We start from the raw sequence: 17,359 nt of genomic DNA on the forward strand, positions 1-17,359 counted from the left end.
AAAAAAGGCCCAAGTATCACGACAGCTATTCACAAAGTTATGCTTCGTAGGGTGCGTCACAATCTCCGGCATCATGGGTGCGACGAGGCAGCAGCAGATGACTCGGCCGAGTGCAAGGGGAGCCGCCCCTCGAGCAGGGCCTGTCCCGTCCACCCGCTCCGGGGAACCTCTAAAGAATGGGCAGCAAACCAAGACACAGCAGTGCCGACCAACTACACCAGCTAGCCCGTAACGGGATATGGCATCCGACGCGGCTGGAACAAGGGCATCGGTACCTGTCGACGACTCTAAGCGGTGACATGCCGGGGACAGGGAGAAACACAGCAGCCTCGACGGCGGGGATCACCAGGTACAGCATCGCAGCGCGCGGCTTGCAGACTGCGGACGCCTTCCCATGACAGGTGCCAGACAGGATGGAGGCGTGGTTGAAACGTTCGGAGCGGAACCTCGACGTAGCTTCCGCGAGGTTTCCAGACAAGGATTGCGGTGTGTTTAAATCAGCCTTCATCTTGTTCTATTACTTCCATCATGCTTCCGCCGAGCTTCGAGAAGAGGAGGGAGAAGAAGGGTGCGATATGCGTGTCCGCCGGCGCAGACCGCCAAATTTCCCCGGGCCCCCCGTCGAATCCGCCTTGCCTGTCAATAGACAGTTCAGACGACGGACAATAGAACGTGGGGTCTTGCCCAGCCCGACGGCTTGTCTTACGAATAAAACGGCCCAAGGTGGCTTTCGTCATCAGGGTGCAAATGATTAAAGGGGTCCGAAAGAAGCGGTCCGGGCAACATGGAAGCATAGGAAGGGAATGAAGCAACAATGACGGCTTCGTTCACAGTTCCTACGGCACATCGGTTCGGCCTGAGGAGAGTAATCAAACTTTGGACGTTCTCCCTCGCAGGCCGGTTCTCCTATTTATCCAGGGTCCTGTCAGCCTTACGCCACTGCTACGTACCACTAGACGGCAGGCGCCTGAGATGATCTTAGCTTCCGAGAATGTATTCGTCCGAAGGGTGTGGTAACAAGGGGGCCGATTGACGGTGCAGGCAGGAAGAGAACAGAAGAGTCGGCCAGGTCGTCATGGATGCCTTTCTCTTTTTTGCCTTAATTTCTTTTCATTTTTCTTGTTTTTTATTTTATCTTAGACAATGATTTGGTTACATCTTCTCAACTTCGTACCATCGGCGGGACTGATCATGGGTGGCATGCAGGGCTACTAGGCACAGTCTACACATAGCCCACAGGCCTCGTCCACCACTCCAAGGGTTGATGGGTGTGATGGGGTCCTTTTGGGGTCCTTTGAGGGGTAAAGGGGGCGGGAATGAAATGGACATCTTTCGACCTCGCTTTCCACCATGTCCAAGAGGTTATTTTAGATTTATTGGAAGATCATCGACAACCTTTTTTCGGTGGATCGCTGACGATACGGCTCTGAAGATGGGACGGCCCCGCAGTCGATGACTCGATTCGGCAACTGAGGGGCAATACTCCAGAGTGCTTTCCATCAGTCTGAGATTGGTGATTCATGCGCCCGGCGCCGTACCGCTAAGCACGCGGTCGCTTATCTAATCCTCGTCCACTAGGCGGGGTCGGCCTGGGGCACTTGGCTAAAATTATTGACTCTCTCATGCCATGTCATTTCTTTCCCATCCACAGCAACGTCCATCATCAATCAACCCGCCGGCAATCCACTCCAACCGTTGACAGGGAACGCCGAAAAAAGGATCGTATTGCGAACCTGCAAGATTGACGCCATTTGACCAACATCATCATTTCATTGTCCCATCCGCCGCTACCGAATAAGCAGGGGTCGAGGCAAGGAAAAAACCGAACCTTTGATAAGGCTATCTCTTTTGCCCCCACTGCTCCTTCCCTGCTCGTAACTCGAGGTTCTGGTGGTATTCGGAAACCTCATTGAGAAAGCGCGAGAGAGAGAGAGAGAGAGCACGAGATCGAAGAAGAGAACCAGGTTGGGGCCCACACTGATTGTGCTTCGCTGGGGCGGCGACTTAATCAGACTAGCGACTTGGATTTCATTCTGGACAAGCGACGAGCACGGATACTTTGACACAATGGACAAAGATCTCGACAATGCGAACCCGACCATCCTGAGCGCGGCCCAGATGCCGACGCGTCAGAGCAAGCGTGAAGCACCCAAGAGCGGCCCATTCCATAAGTTCGACGATGTCATCTTCGCTAAACCGTGGTACCTTTCGGCACCTTTCTGTGATGACAACTCACTCTGGTCTGAGCCGGATGACGACCTTGCTCAGTGGGCGGAAGAACCCATTGATGAACAAGAAATCTACGGTGAGGACTTTTTCCTATTGTCACCCTGTTCTTCTACGGTGTGGTTCTCTTATCAGATATTGGGAGACGCATGCCATGATCTCCAACCCAGCCTGGCCCTGTCTGCTGAGGGTCTCAAGCACGGTCCTGTATGGTTAGGCAAGCGCCACCTGTAGCAGACCAGCCACTCATGAGACTGTGTACTTCATCAAGTGGATGTTGCATTCGCGCGTCGTCTTCACTACTCGATGAATGGCGCTCATAGATGCTCATTCCCCTGGTATTGCCTTAACACTCCACGCTTGGAATGCCATTCTTTGCGAATGAACTTCTACGACACCTTCCTGTGCCAATATCATATTCCTTGGGAGAATCACGCGACTGACGTTTCATAGACTTGATATCGACTATCTCAGATCCAGAGCACCCCCTCTCCCTGGGACAACTGGCCGTTGTCAACCTGCCTGATATTCATATCAGCCCTGCTCCCCACCAGGCCATGGACTCCAACAAGTTGGTCCAGGTCTTGGTCGAGTTGACGCCAACTGTCTCCCACTGCTCTCTCGCCACCGTGCTTGGGCTGGGTGTTCGCGTCCGCTTAGAGAAGGCACTTCCTCCCAACTGGCGGGTCGACGTTAGGGTCAAAGAGAATGCGCATGCGCAAGACGACCAAGTAAACAAGCAGCTCAGTGACAAGGAGCGAGTCGCCGCCGCGCTAGAGAATGATACGCTGAAGGGAGTTCTCGATAAGATGCTCGAAACCTGCGTCTGAGCCGCGAATCAACTCTCGGATTCAGAGACACGGGCTAATGCCCCTTGGTCACGAATCTCAACGTCTGTCATGTTCTGAAGCATAACGTCCAATGGGGCAATGCGTCGGGAGAATATACTGAGCCCAGGGCTCACCCAAGCAATCCACCGAATGGGCACTAGTCATGGAGGCAGTCCTTAAAAATAGACGATCGACATTCTGCACTGGTTTTTTTGACCAAGTCATTACCACCTTGGGTGCTTGGCTGGAGAATTAATCGATTTTTTGCCACGGAGGGCCTACATTTCACCCCGGCATTGGGGGGCTTCTCTGCAGGAAATTGATCGACAGGCACACAGTGGGAAACGATCTCCATTTTCGCCTAAGCGCGGATATGGTAGCCGGCCAAAGAAACGTTACTTCGAACCTCCACCTCTCTGGCCCTTGAGAAAGTCGGAAAACAGGGTCCCGGCGGGATCGACTCATGACTCTTTCAACCCGCGGCAAGATTCCGAGTAGGGCTGTGCGGGCGGTGGAATTGCTCACACATGTTGGTAAGGCTTGGCCTGTGTGTTGGTCCGTACGAATGTCGTTGGTGATTTTTCGTCAGACTCTGGAGGGCAAGCAATGCCAGCGAGCACTGACGATTCGGATTGTCGGAGTAGCTCGTTTACATGATAGCAGCTGCTAGCAAGATCAAAAACTTTGAGTTAATGGATCAATCAGTTTTTCCTACCTGATTGCCAGGGATGTGTCTTTTCCCTCTCAAGTGGCTTCTTCACCCAATCTGACGCCGTTGAATCAGGATGCAACGCTATATCGAAGGCCCATATAGACCGTTGATAAACACACGCGAGGTTTCTGTGTGGGTAGCTGATCAAGACACCGAGAACATCCGCGACGCCGCTTACCGCGACAGCCGACTTGCTTACCAATCTCAAGGGTCCTCCTCCGCCACCCGAGGGGCGACACAGGAAACGTTCAGCAGAACTTTACCGAGCCGGATTGTTAGCCAGGGTCTGATGTGGTCGAATAGACATTCAGGGACCATCGGATGGATGTCTGACGTATGAAGATCTGCAAATATTGAAGGCTTTGATTGAAAAGCCTATCTGACCAACTTTTTCATGATTTCATCTTTCTCCCATGAGCGGCGAGTGCATAAAAGACTTGCCATGGCGTTACATTGTGGCGCCCGAGTTGCCAACGTCCCTCCCCATCCTCCCTCAACGGCACAAAGAGGATGGCGCAAAGGAACCTTGGATGAATCAGAAGCCATGGCCCATGGCAGCCCCCCGCTGTACCGCAACCGTGCAAAGTATTATACCCTGTAGCTGAAATTCCGCATCCACACATAACCCGTACTCAACATGAGACTCCTCCGACGGTGCTGAGGGGATCCCAACCGTGGGAAGAAGGATCTAATAATTCGGCCCAATGTCCACTTCGCGCGAAACTCTAAAGATGAGCAGAACATGAGCAAGCTGCTTACTTTTACGGACAACTTCCTTCACCCCCTGAGCTCTACGCCCTGATCCTTTCTCTACCTTAGGTTGGAAAAATGCAATCCCGCCGTCCGGAGCATGGTAACTGGTTCAATCGGTCGAGCAAACAACACACACACACTACACAAAAGGGCGCTGCTGCGTTCGAGTTGATAGGGTGCCGGCGCCGCGCGGGGGGAGCCGGAGGTGATGAAGGGATTGGTGTAGATGCCGCATGCCGTCCGTTCTATGGAATTACCTACGGCCGAGATGGAGGCCTTCCCACCAAAAGTCTCCTGTTTCTCTCTTTGGTCTCTCTCTTTCCCCTCTTGGTGAGAGGACGAGGAGGGAGGATTCGATTTCGCATCCCGTCCGATCTGCCCGAAATCCCGAGCCTTCCGTGGCCCAAGCTCTATTTATCGTTCTACACGTGTTGTGGTTACACGATCGTCGCGGGCGAAGCAAGTGTCCGTTTAGGCCCATGCCATGTGTCTGTCTCGTTTTCCTTGTCAATGTCGGTGATGGTGATGGTGATGCCGTCGACGCTGTTCTGGACGAACCTTGGGGATCCATCAACGGCGAGTGTACGTTCTTCTCCCATGTACACTTGGCGCTTTTCCGTTGTGTTACATGGCATTGAACGGGTTTCCAAGTGTCGATGTCTTTTATTACCAGAACGGCAAGCAAGTAGTGGTTTCGACAATGCGTGTAAGTCACTTGGAGGACTGATGTCACGCATCGCCCATGTTTAGGTACCATGCCGACCACTCGATGCCTTCGAGGCGGAAGGTCCGCCATAGAAGCGCGGGATATCTGCACATGTCACTTCTCTCCCAGCCTCACATTATAGTCTAGTTACAGAAGGACGTCTTTGATTATCTCCACACGAGTATCTACTGGTTTTGACAACGTGAAGCGTTGTGGCGCACTTCCGACACGCGATGACGGGCGAAGGACGCCGCAGAATATGCCAAGACATGAGCTCCCAGCTCCCTATTTGAGAAGCTGGGGTTTGGATGAGGCACCAGTCCCTCGAGAAAGGAAGTTACCAAGGAAAACTGTTGAGAAATGGGGGTTCCTGGGGGAGACACAGGGGGTGGTGGGTGAGAGAAAGAGAGAGAGTTGCTGTGCCGGTTAAAGGTAGGGTAGGGGTTCGATATGTGCCGAAAGGTCATCACAGCACCAGTTCAAACTGGGCAGGTAGCAAAAACCCTCAGGCTAGCTGTTTCTATTCAGAGCCCACACTGTTTCCCCAGTTTCCGGCAGGTGGTACGGTACTGATGGTGGTTGGGTCAAGTTGGGGGGTGGATAGGGGGGGGACAAGGGGAGTGGAAGAAGCAGGAGGAGGAAACGTGGTGGTGGTGGTGGTGGCGGTGGGCAAGCCGACAAGCAAGGGGACCTTCAGATCTTTGGTGGAAGCGTCTTTTGGTGTCAAAGTATGTCGGCTGATGAGCGTGACTTGCAGCAATGTGTAGCAGATGAGGTGTGTGCGTGCGTATGTGTGTGTCTCCTTGCATATTGCGAGGCAGCATCATTTTGCGAGGTGTGGCGATGATGGGTGATGGATCGGCGGTTTCCTCGTCGTGTTTGCTGACCAATTGCCTTTTACGCAAGCTTCTAGACACGAACTGGCTCCTATCTCTGATGCGGACAATGTGCCTTTCTTCAATCCGGCCTTTAGCCGCTAGACTTTCCTGGTGTAGCATGCTCTATGATATCGTTGATCTTACGGATATACTCTCTCACTCTCTTTTCCTGCGACTGTGTCGGTAACAGAATCACCAAGGTGAAGTACGAGGAAGCAAGGCAAAAGACAGCATGCCATCGGCCGGCCGGAGGCTGCCGATCCTCCTCCAATCCCTGACCCAGCCCAATAGTCCACTATATCCGTATGGTACGTGTATTCTCTCTCGGTGTCTCTGGGAGCATCTGCCTACCTATATCTCTCTATCACTTGTCTTGCTCAACGAAGGGTAGCGGCCCTGTTCAACAAAGTCTAAAAATGCCCACCAGGTAAAGAGAGGTTGCACCGGTGCCGCGTACTCAATATTAACTCCGATTTCCAGGGTAGCAAAGAGATGGTAAAAAAGCATCAGGGCCTACCACACGCCATCCGGTTTTCCTCTAGGTTTTGGGTTCAACAGGGTTGACCCGTAGGTTTGGGGCGTTTGCCCGCCCCTATGAATGGGATTTAACGTTTGCGCTTTTTCCCTGACTATGCAGCAAAGGGGCAGGCGCAACAAGCAATTCGTCGTACTACTCCGTACACGCGGATTCGGTCATTCCCTCTTGTTCCAAAGAATGTTCCATGCGTTTGCTCTGCCGAGGCGCTCGCATACACATCAGACACACACGGTCCTTTGTCAGTCTTGTCAGATCGACTTGCGTGAACACACCCTTCTTTTGGGGGTGGGGGGGTGTGGCGCAATACGGAACTACCGATGTTGTTTGAGGTCCGGCAAGTGAACACGCATCCGCAACAGCAGGAAAAGTCCTCATAGTAATCGCATAAAATTCCTGAGTGTGTGCTCTTCTGCGCAAGTCACGCATGAGGCTATAGAGTATGACGCGCAAGAGAGAAGCTGGCATGAGGGGCCACGATAGAGTTCGGCCCCTAATGGCATCGTCATCTTGGCGATAAAAGGAAAAAAAAAAGGTGGAAGATTGCGAAGCAGTTCGAGCTGTCCAAGGCTCGTACACGTTCAGATCCAACATGCACAGCAGCAAGGGAATAAGTAATTACGCACACGGATATTCTTTACCGCTGCGAGCAGCCATGTGGAAGTCAAATTGAAGAGAGCGCGCGCGCGCGCGCGAGAGAGGGAGAGAGAGAGGGAGTCAGTTCACCGTCTAGTTGAAGGGTCCCCCGTCCCCCACATGGGCTTTGGATGTCACCGTCACAAGGCAGCATTAAGGATCTGCTTCGTCAGAATTAATCAGCAAAACTTCTACTATCCGTGCGAGCTTGTTCCTTCTTTTCCATCCTCCTTGCGTTCGCTCGCGTGGCTTAGAGTTGGATGATCGAAACTTTACCAGGGGGGGAGGACCGCCGAGCCGTTCGCGACGCATGCCGCCGCCGTCGCCGCCAATAGAACTTTGCTATCCCGTACGTTAGCACCAGCCGGTACTTTGGGAACCGCCTCCACACTTTCCGTCTAGTACACTAGACAAACAAGTACCGGCCGAGAATTTGCCAGTAGCGCGGTGGTGCCGTGGTGTTCCGCAATGCTGCTATGCGACGTCAGTGGAGTTACGGAGTGCTTGGAGTGAGACTCTGAAGGTTTCCTCCGGGATTTTCCCTCTATATCATTAAATTAGATTGGGATGTGGGGGGGCTTGATCCCCCGCATGCCTGCTGATTGATGCACCGTAGCAGCCATTGGTGGCGGTTGGCAAGTAGGGCTTTTGGTGCAAGAACGGACGGTGGAGGTAGTTAGTGGTGACAAAGTTGACAACGGACGACGTTCCAGCTGTTCTGTTGGAGAGCTGGCCCACGTCGGCTACAGCCGCGGTTGTTGACGTGTTGATCACGGAGATGCCAATCTGTGTCAATCTTGATCCCGTTCTAGGGGATCGTCCTAGGGGACAATTGACAGGCTCGCATTCGGACCTAAGCAAGCAGGTGTGTGCGTCTTTTGATGTCGACTCTTGCCCCCCCTTCCCCCCTCCCCCTCCCAAAGAAGCCTGGGTCTATCTCTAACGGCCATAAGGGAGGGCTGGAGTATGGTCGGTGTGTTGTCGGCTGTTGGTGCCAGGGTCCAATCCACTGGAAGGTGAGATGGCTGGGGCTTGCAAAAATGGGCCCTGAATACAACCTGAAGGACCGGGAGAGGGAGTCAAGGAGGGGCGATGCAATCCGTAAGTCTGGCAAGATTGGAAGAATGAAACTCCGCATTCAAGTTAGTGTAGGTAGATATCCGTACCTCGGTATCCGTTGTAGAGAGGCACTTGGAATGCGACGGCGGGGTTCGATGGCCGGCTGTTGGATGGCGAGGTAATAGCTGTCAACTTCCCTTCCGGGTTGCGGGGGTTCGCAGTAAGCTTTTGCTGGAGGGTTTTCTCGACCGCCCGCCGTTCGACGACCCCCGGTTGATCGGCGTTCCGTATGACCGGCCACGGCGATGGGATTGGACTCGCTTGTCGGGGAAGTCGGATGGGGCTCCAGGTTCGGCCTTTCATCAGTATCATAATGTTCCGCTGTGTGTTTCTGGTTGGACAAGGTATGTATTGAAGGCGTGCTTTTTCTGAAAACTTGAGTTTCGATATAACTTGGACGTCGGCTCAAACTGGGGCAGTGCTGTCTTCCTTGTCGTTTGACTGCCAGGCAACCAGGCTGGAATGTACTAGGTGCTGTCCTCCCCAGATTAGTTCAAAACGGTCTCGCCGCGTCGATACTTTCCCGAATCGATATCGAAGAATGCCGTCGGCCCTTTTTGGAAGGGAAACCTCGTAAGCTGGGCTAGAACTGTGGGACACCGCTGATCCAAAGTGTCAGGACGATTGAAAGGGTGGCTGAGATTGTCACATAGGTTTCGTTTCATTTCTGGAGTTGACTGGGGTAAGGTATTTTGGTTGTGCGGTGCGGTATGGCACTTGTTTCACGACGGTTGGATCTGCCAAGGCACATGGCCCCCTCGAGGTACCTTACAGATATGAACATCCCCTTCGTATCACTCTTGCCATCACACGCCTGTGGACTGTATCCGAAGGGTCATGTGATGTGTGGCTCAGGATTATTGCGCATTTCACGTTCAGAGATGCCAACTCGTTAGGCAATCACATCAAGTTGGTGACACCTCTTTGGCATATTTCGTTATCTAGAAAGCTATATTCAGAATAGCGCTGGGAATATGAAGCCATCCGATAAGCCAAGGCCAGGTTGGCTGGCATCTTGAAGGTTTGTGTTCATGTGCTGTTCATCAATGTTCTCATAGGAACTAACGCATCACAGGTCAAGACGACCTGGAGGGTGGAAAGATCATTATGAGTTCAAAGACCTAAGAAATGTATTGCGAGCCAACCCAGAGCTAGTTCATCGGCCACTCATTCCGCGAACCGGGGTCGGTATCGAGGGGCCGTCGCGGGCATGACTAGGATGGAAATCTGTGTTTCTTGAGCCGTTCTTGAGAGCAATAACAGATATGAAGCGGGACGGCTAGTTATAAGCCAAGCAAAATGAATCCATCTCATGTCAAGCGATGAATGAGTGGAGACGATTTGAAGGATGGGTTGCTGTGGTCTATAAGCTCTGCGCTCTTTACAACTCGGTTCTCTGCCAAGAAGAGCAACATGGCGTCAACCGAAGACGTCGACAGTCTAGAAGCCGAAGAAACCGAGGATCGAGTGATCACTTCTTTCTCACAGCCTCAATCCAGAAGGAACATCATGACCGGCAGGCAGGCAGGCCCATTCAAACCCCGCCACTTCTCCAGCAATGCGAGCGCAAGAATGGCTCAACCCGGGTCGCCAATTTGTATTTGATCGCACAGAGGGCGATTTCTGAATCAGACCAGGCAATAGAAGCATATGTGACTGCGTCCATGCCTTTGTCGCCATCCACGTCGAGTGAGAGGGGACCAAATGCGGAGGGCAAGTTAGGAACCTAAGAAGAAGTTGCCAACACAACAATGGCTAGTTCTATGTGCAAGAAGAACTCATTTGCTCACAATTTCGTACAAAACAAATGTAAGAGATACTAAGAAGGTCTGTAATTGCAGTTCGCTACTGCACAAGATAGGAAGTAAGTAGTAATCTGTGAGCTGCGGCCCCATTCAATGCGATGCGGGACTTTCCCGCTGTGCGGCTCGCTCGCTAGATGGGTCCCTCGCGGCCCGGAGAGCATCAAGCAGGACCCGGTTTCTCCGCTTCCTCAAAATTCGCCCAGATCGTCTAGTTGGTTAGGATGATACGTTGTGGTTCTTCTATACAGCGATCCGTGTTGACGGCGGTTCGAATCCGCCTCTGGGCAATTTATCTTTTGATCTTTTACGTGACTCCATTTGTCAGAGCCATTATCGTCACTTGAGTTGATTGAAATGAGATATGTCCTGCCCAACATCGGGTGCGTCAGTCAGTCAGTTTCGTTCGAGAGGCGAGTGAGTGAGTATAGAAGACATGACTCAGACATAGCGACTGATTACACACCCTCGCAGAACATCTTGCTGAATAGGAACATATTTCTATCTATCTGGTAGCGTCTGCGATGGAACAAACAGTTAGTTGCTCAATTCGTTCTATTTCAGGGCTGACAAAAGGTATTTTGACACCCGGGCATGAGCGAATGCTTCATCAACATCGGATAGACGGCAAAGCCGCACACATGTTCAAGCGGACTCGTCCGGCACACCGGACGACGATCCGAGCTCCTTGTCTTGGGAGAGCCCCGGGGCCTGCAAGGCGTCCGAAGGAACAAATACATACATACACACATACCATTCATTCCCAGTAGAACTAGAGACATATCCTACCAAATCTTTCTTTAAAGGATACAGAGATCGGGGATCGAAACACGCCCGCCCCCTCTGCATATATCATTACGCCGTTTTCGCCTGGCTGGTCTAGACCCCGTCTTCAAGCATGGGCACCAAGCGGGGAACAGCACAATCTACCTGTACGAAACCAGATGCCACCTTTTAGAAAAGCGAAAGACGCTCGTCCCCCATTTCTCAAAAATTCTTGGTGTACACGACGGCCCGAGTCCAGGTTGTCTCATGGCCGGTTCATCTATTCACAGATGTCACAACCCCGCTGCCTGTTCCATGCGAGGCATTCGCTTCCTGCTCTGAGCCTTGTTCAGCGACTTGCATGACCACCGGCCCACACGCAAGCGCCTGGCCGCACTATCTCAACAGCCGCAGTGTTAGAACCGCTGACCTTGTTACATTCCTGCATGCTGCTGCTATTCCTCCACACGCTAGTGAATTCACCCCTTAGTCGCCAAGAGCGCCACTCTCCATGAGGCTTTGGTAGAACTCTGGCTCAAGGAAGGTGGCCACGCTCACATCCTCGCTGAGACCCTTTCTCCTTCTCGTCTTCAGCACAAAGTCTCTCGCCGTGGCTTGCGCGCTAGCCGGCTGCAACGGCCGCAGAATGACCTCCTTGTCAAGAGGATCACCTGGCACGATGCTCCAACTGTCAAACGTCAAGCTGACCATGGCCATGCCCTTGGTCTTGATGCGCAGGTCTGTCTCAAAACCGAACGAGTCGATGACGGGAATCAGACCGTTGACGCGGTAGAGAGGGGTGCCGGCCACAGGACCATCCTGGAGGACGTGACCACGGCGCCTAGCCAGTGTTGTATAGACCTCTGTTGCGGAGTCTTCAGGGCCAGTCACAGAGACGGAGTACAAAGGCTCCATCAGTCGAGGAGAGGCCATCAGGAACGAAGAGTAGCAGGCCCGCCTAGAAGTGGGGATGATCTGACCGCCTCCCCGGAAGATAGCTTCCGACGCCAACGACACATCTGTGATCCTGAACTTTGTATTTCGAATGGCTGTTGCAAGCAGGTATCGTTAGCGGTTGGTTACCGGTGAGTGAGCAAAGGCTGGGGAATGGCCTGATGTGGGGACTGGATATCTGCTAAGGGCCGTGCCCCCATCCCCGGTCGACCACAGCCCCCCCTAAAAGGCATGGTTGTTGAATGAGGTCTCGTGCGCAGAAGCAGGTTTTGCTTTGGCAGGTTTTGCTTTGGCAGGTTGGAGTAAGATGAGGAGACCACGGTCTCGCTGCGAATGCAAGCCATGCCCCAAAACCCAACCACAACCCCGGCTCCAAGTGTAGGACCCTCCTTGGGGCTAGTCCCGCCTGGTCGGGGACTTGTGGCAGGATAGCTGGCACGCTCCAAGGACCAGACAACAGACAGGAGGCGGATGGAAGCAAGGAGTGAGGGAAGTAAGTACTTACGTTCTTCACACAGGGGCCCTTCTCTGGTTGCCCAGCTGAAGCCTTGGCGGATGGTCTCCTTGACCGTCGTCAGGAGCTTCTTGTCAACCTGCATCCCGTCAGTACATTGCCTGCTCCTATGAAGCTTTGAAAAATGCATTACCTCTGAGGGCAACGTGTCGTCCTGCAAAATGTTAGGGCCCATCTCATCGGGGCCGAATGCCCAGATGCTTCTCGCCGCCAGCTTGTCCCATCCATACGTGTCTTCGAAGTACTTGGCTGTCTTACGAATAGGGTCCCTGATCTTGACCCTGCCTGACTCAATGTCTTCCGAGATGCCCTTGTCCAGCTGCTCGGCAACCATTGTGATCTTATTCTTCTTATTGGGCGTGATGGCGTAGCATTTGGTCGCTGACTGTTCAACGACGGTCTCGCAGAAACGAGTAACGGGGTCGGAAATCTTGATCTCCATATCGGCGTAGAGACGTCTCAGGTCATGGAGAACACAGTCCATGTATAACTCGCCGGTACCCAAGACAATGTGCTCTCCTGATTCCTCAACTTTTGTGGTGATCAGCGGATAGCTCTTCTGAATTTTTCGCAGACCATCAAGCATCTTGGGGAGTTCTGATGGATTGATGGGCTCGACAGCCACCTTGAGAACAGACTCCGTGAAATGTGTGACAGGCTTGAAAATGTAAGGATCCTCGTCATCTTCGAGCTTCAGCGGGATGAGTGTCGCCGTTTTGACGATGGAGTTGTCAACTCCGCCAAGTAGTACGTAGTTGCCCGCCGGCACGCCGTCTGTCGGAATGTTGTATCTCGACTCTCCAATGAAAACATCGGAAACTGTTGCCATGGCCATGTCTTCATCATCATCTATCGAGTATCCCTCTCCAAGAACTCGGACTTGCATGCCAGGACGAGCCGTGCCACTAAGTACTCGACCAAATGAATAAAAGCTTTTGGCGTCTGCTGTGCTGAACAGCTTTGTTACATGAACTACTAGCGGACCGTCTTGGTTGCAAGCCTTCATGGATTCGGCCAGCTTCGAGTCCAGAGGCCCTGTATAGTACTTTTCCAAGTACTTCTCCGCAGACTGGTCAGGCGAAGGAATGTGGCTCACAATCATATCGACGAATCCGGTTGAGGGCCCAAAGAACTGCTCGCACACCAGCTTCAACAGCACCTTGGCGTCAGCCTTGTACTGAGAAGGCTTCAAGGTAATGCCGAGGCTGCCCAAGACAACCTTCAGATCCTCGGGGCTGTCGCTGATTGTGTGCGTAAAGATCTTGTAAATGGGCTCCAGGACGAAGTTGACGAAGGACCGACTCGAGCGGGTCTCGAGCGGCTTGCGCGTGAAGTTCCGCTTCTCGGGGTTGAAGTAAATATCGCCCCATAATCTCTTTGCGAAATCCTCCGTATTGATGCCGCCGTAGGTATCGGCGTACATCTTCGCGAATGACTGCAGAGTGAAGCACCAACCCATGTCTGTGCAGGCAAACAGCACATTGCCTTTCTCAGGGCTAATCCGCCTTGCTTCGCCCTTACCCGGGATTGTGTTCTCGATTACCGTGTTGACCTCTTCGATGACATGCTTGAGCTTGAAGTAGGCATCCTTGGGCGGCAGCTTTAGCTCCAAGATGAGGCGGTCCATCTTGTTGACAATGAGCGTCAGCGGTATGTCCTCAAGAACGGCATGCTTAATGATCTGCTCCGTGTTGACCTGAACGCCCTCCACAACATCGACAACCAAGCAGACTCCGTCGGCTAGTCTCAGACTGGCCGCAACCTCGTCAACGAAGTTGACGTGGCCAGGGGTATCCAAAATGTTGACCAGGTGAGACTTTCCTTTGGAACTCGGGAGCACCAAGCTCATGGGCGAAGCCTTGATCGACACGCCTCTTTCTCGCTCGACAATGTGGACGTCGGTATATCTGAGCTGCTCGTCCCTCTTTTTGCCGACCCGGCGCTCTAGTCTGTCGGTAATATCGTGGGTCTCCAACACCAACATGTCCATGAACGCCGTCTTACCATGGTGGAGGTGTCCGGCCAATGCGACATTCCGTATTTGATCGGGGAAGTTCATCAGGTCCGTCATGAAGTTGCGCTCGAAAAACACGGGTGGCAGGTCGGCCTCTTCAATGTTGAACTTCTTCTGCTCGACGGGTGCTATGATCGGCTGTGAGAGTAGCTGCTCGTCTTCCTCCCGTACCAAAACTTCGACTTCATCTCCGTATACTTGTTGTGCCGTCGGGTAGTATTGTTTATCCTCGTGAAGGATAATCGCATTTGATGGGCCGTCATCTGTTCCCCTAGGTTAGTCGGGACCCCAGCAGCACAATAATAAGCTACTCTTGCCATCAATTTCCATCAGTTCTTGACCAGTTGGCGCGGGCGCTTCACTGGCATCATCACCATAGACATAATCGCCCTCCGCCCCTCGTTCAGACGCCTCTTCAGAGCCGACATCCTCGCCGATGAAGTTACCGAACCTGTCATGAAAGCGTCAATCCAACAGTCTCACCAGCTAGCTGAAATGCTTGTATACTTACTCGTCGTACAGGTCATCCATATTGGCGTCTAGCGGTGCGAAAGTAGATTTTTTTAGTCGTGGGTTGCTAGGAACCAGCTGAAGTTCTAGTCCAAACACAGTCGCGCTCCTAGCAGGACGGCGGCGCAAAGTTTCTGGCAAGGCTGTAATGTGGCTAGATATTGTGTGTGGCTGCAAGGCTGAGTGGCTGAAGCTACGCCAATTGGTTGCACGGTCAACGCTAAGGAAGTGGGTACAGTGGTGCTTTGGACCTGACAGGGACCTCCGGCGGATACCTTACCTTTAGCTGCTGCGCCACAAGGTCCCAGCTGTGGACAGGGCCACCGGAGCGGTGCAGGGTCGGAGCAACCCCACCAAACATCCAAAAAGGCGGCGAGGGGGATTAGAAGCAGCTCTTTCTGATTAGTGACACTTTGCCCAACAAAAAACTGCTTGTTTCCTTCTCTCTTCATTATTAAGTAGGAACGGCTCCCGGCTCAGCCTCGAAGAAACTCTCTTTCTTATATCCAAACCAAAAAAGTCTACTTCATCCAACTTCAAAATGGCCAACCTCCCCCCCGTCTACATCGTTTCTGCCGCCAGAACCCCCGTTGGCTCCTTCTTGGGGTACGAATGAGCTCACTCGACAAGCATCACGTTGACCGCTTGAACAAGAAGCTAATGTTTCCTTTCCTACCAGTTCTTTGTCTAGCCTGAGCGCCACTCAACTGGGTGCTCACGCCATCAAGGGTATGCAAATGTCTTATCAACAGTCCGAAGCGCGGGGGGCAAGCTAACATTTACCCCTCCATAGCTGCTGTCGAGCGAGTCCCCCAGATCAAGCCTGAGGATGTCGAGGAAGTCTTCTACGGCAATGTCCTGTCCGCCAAGTACGTCTCGCACATTCACGAAGAATTATAATAATCCTCACAATATTTACGTATTGACCTTAAACCAGCCTCGGTCAGGCTCCCGCCCGCCAATGCGCTCTCGGAGCTGGCCTCTCGCAGGGCGTCGCCGCCACGACCGTCAACAAGGTCTGCGCCTCAGGAATGAAAGCTATTATCCTCGGTGCCCAGACTATCCTCACCGGTAACGCCGACATTGTTGTCGCCGGTGGCACCGAGTCCATGACCAACACCCCTCACTACCTTCCCGTCCTCCGCAACGGCGCCAAGTACGGCGACCAGACCCTCGTCGATGGTGTCCTGAAGGACGGTCTCACCGACGCCTACGGCAAGAAGGAGCATATGGGCATGGCCGCTGAGCTCTGCGCCAAGGAGCATGACTTCACCCGTGAGCAGCAGGACGAGTACGCCATTAAGACCTACCAGAAGGCCCAGGCCGCCACCGAGGCCGGCGTCTTCTCCAAGGAAATTGCTCCCATCGAGGTTTCCGGCGGCCGTGGCAAGCCCGCTATCAAGGTCGACCGCGATGACGAGGTCAAGAACCTCAACGTCGACAAGCTCAAGGCCATGCGCCCGGCCTTCATCCCCAACGGCGGCACTGTCACCGCCCCCAACGCGGCCCCTCTCAACGACGGCGCCGCCGCCGTGGTCCTCATGTCTGAGGCCAAGGTCAAGGAGCTCGGCGTTACCCCGATCGCCAAGATCCGCGGCTGGGCCGACGCCGCCCGCGAGCCCGAGCGCTTCACCATCGCCCCCGCGCTGGCCATCCCCAAGGCCATCAAGCACGCCGGCCTCACCGAGAAGGATGTTGACTTTTACGAGATCAATGAGGCATTCTCCGTCGTCGCCCTCGCCAACATTAAGCTCTTGAACCTCGACCCTGAGACCGTCAACGTCTTTGGCGGCTCCGTCGCCATCGGACACCCCCTCGGTTGCTCCGGCGCTCGCATCGTCACCACCCTTTCAACCGTCCTCCGGGAGAAGAAGGCCAAGATTGGGGTTGCCGGTATTTGCAACGGCGGCGGCGGTGCCTCCGCCATTGTCATTGAGAACCTGCAATAGACGGATACTCAAAAGCACAGCAAAATTCAAGATTTTACTTCCCTTAAAAGTTAGAAGTCTCGGAGCTCCGAGGTGTCGTGCGGTCCGAATCAAAGTAATTGACTCGGCGAGGATGTGGGGCCGTGGCCCCGTCGAGCGCACACGCACACTTAGGTACAGAGACCAGAGTCGGCGGCTGTACCGCATGTGACGCTCATTCTCTTACACGCTGCCTGGTGCAGGAACTTGACGGGACACAGCTATTTCTTCCTGTCACAGTGCATGACCGATGTGCGGGTCTCCTAGACCAAAAAGAGAAAGAAAGAAAGAAAAAGGGAAGGAAAAAAAAAAGTGACAGTATACCAACGTTTTAGATATAACGCAATGGGCGGCCATTGCAAATCTTTTTACCTAATACCACGAATTCGACGAATGCAAACTTGTTCCTCACTAGAGACTAAGACACAGTTCCCACTT

General features: G+C 53.2%; 3 protein-coding genes across 3 annotated transcripts; 2 read left to right on the forward strand and 1 right to left on the reverse strand.

Annotated features, from left to right (window-relative positions):
* Window positions 1-2,067: 2,067 nt before the first annotated feature.
* CORC01_11977 (uncharacterized protein) lies at window positions 2,068-3,056 on the forward strand (the record flags this gene model as incomplete). Its single annotated transcript, XM_022623599.1, has 2 exons — window positions 2,068-2,305; window positions 2,680-3,056. 2 exons carry the CDS (start codon window positions 2,068-2,070, stop codon window positions 3,054-3,056), a joined length of 615 nt encoding a protein of 204 aa, XP_022469864.1.
* Window positions 3,057-11,448: 8,392 nt separating this feature from the next.
* On the reverse strand, window positions 11,449-14,975 carry CORC01_11978 (elongation factor Tu GTP binding domain-containing protein; the record flags this gene model as incomplete). Its single annotated transcript, XM_022623600.1, has 5 exons — window positions 11,449-12,011; window positions 12,422-12,509; window positions 12,564-14,707; window positions 14,756-14,895; window positions 14,956-14,975. 5 exons carry the CDS (start codon window positions 14,973-14,975, stop codon window positions 11,449-11,451), a joined length of 2,955 nt encoding a protein of 984 aa, XP_022469865.1.
* A 520-nt stretch (window positions 14,976-15,495) lies between these two features.
* On the forward strand, window positions 15,496-16,903 carry CORC01_11979 (acetyl-CoA acetyltransferase; the record flags this gene model as incomplete). The annotated part of the gene is made up of 4 exons (XM_022623601.1): window positions 15,496-15,560; window positions 15,634-15,683; window positions 15,748-15,823; window positions 15,892-16,903. The coding sequence occupies 4 exons, from the start codon at window positions 15,496-15,498 to the stop codon at window positions 16,901-16,903; spliced, it is 1,203 nt and encodes a 400-aa protein (XP_022469866.1).
* Window positions 16,904-17,359: the final 456 nt, after the last annotated feature.

The sequence above is a fragment of the Colletotrichum orchidophilum genome (assembly GCF_001831195.1).
Source record: "Colletotrichum orchidophilum strain IMI 309357 chromosome Unknown Scaffold_139.1, whole genome shotgun sequence".
In the NCBI taxonomy this organism is placed as follows: domain Eukaryota; kingdom Fungi; phylum Ascomycota; class Sordariomycetes; order Glomerellales; family Glomerellaceae; genus Colletotrichum; species Colletotrichum orchidophilum.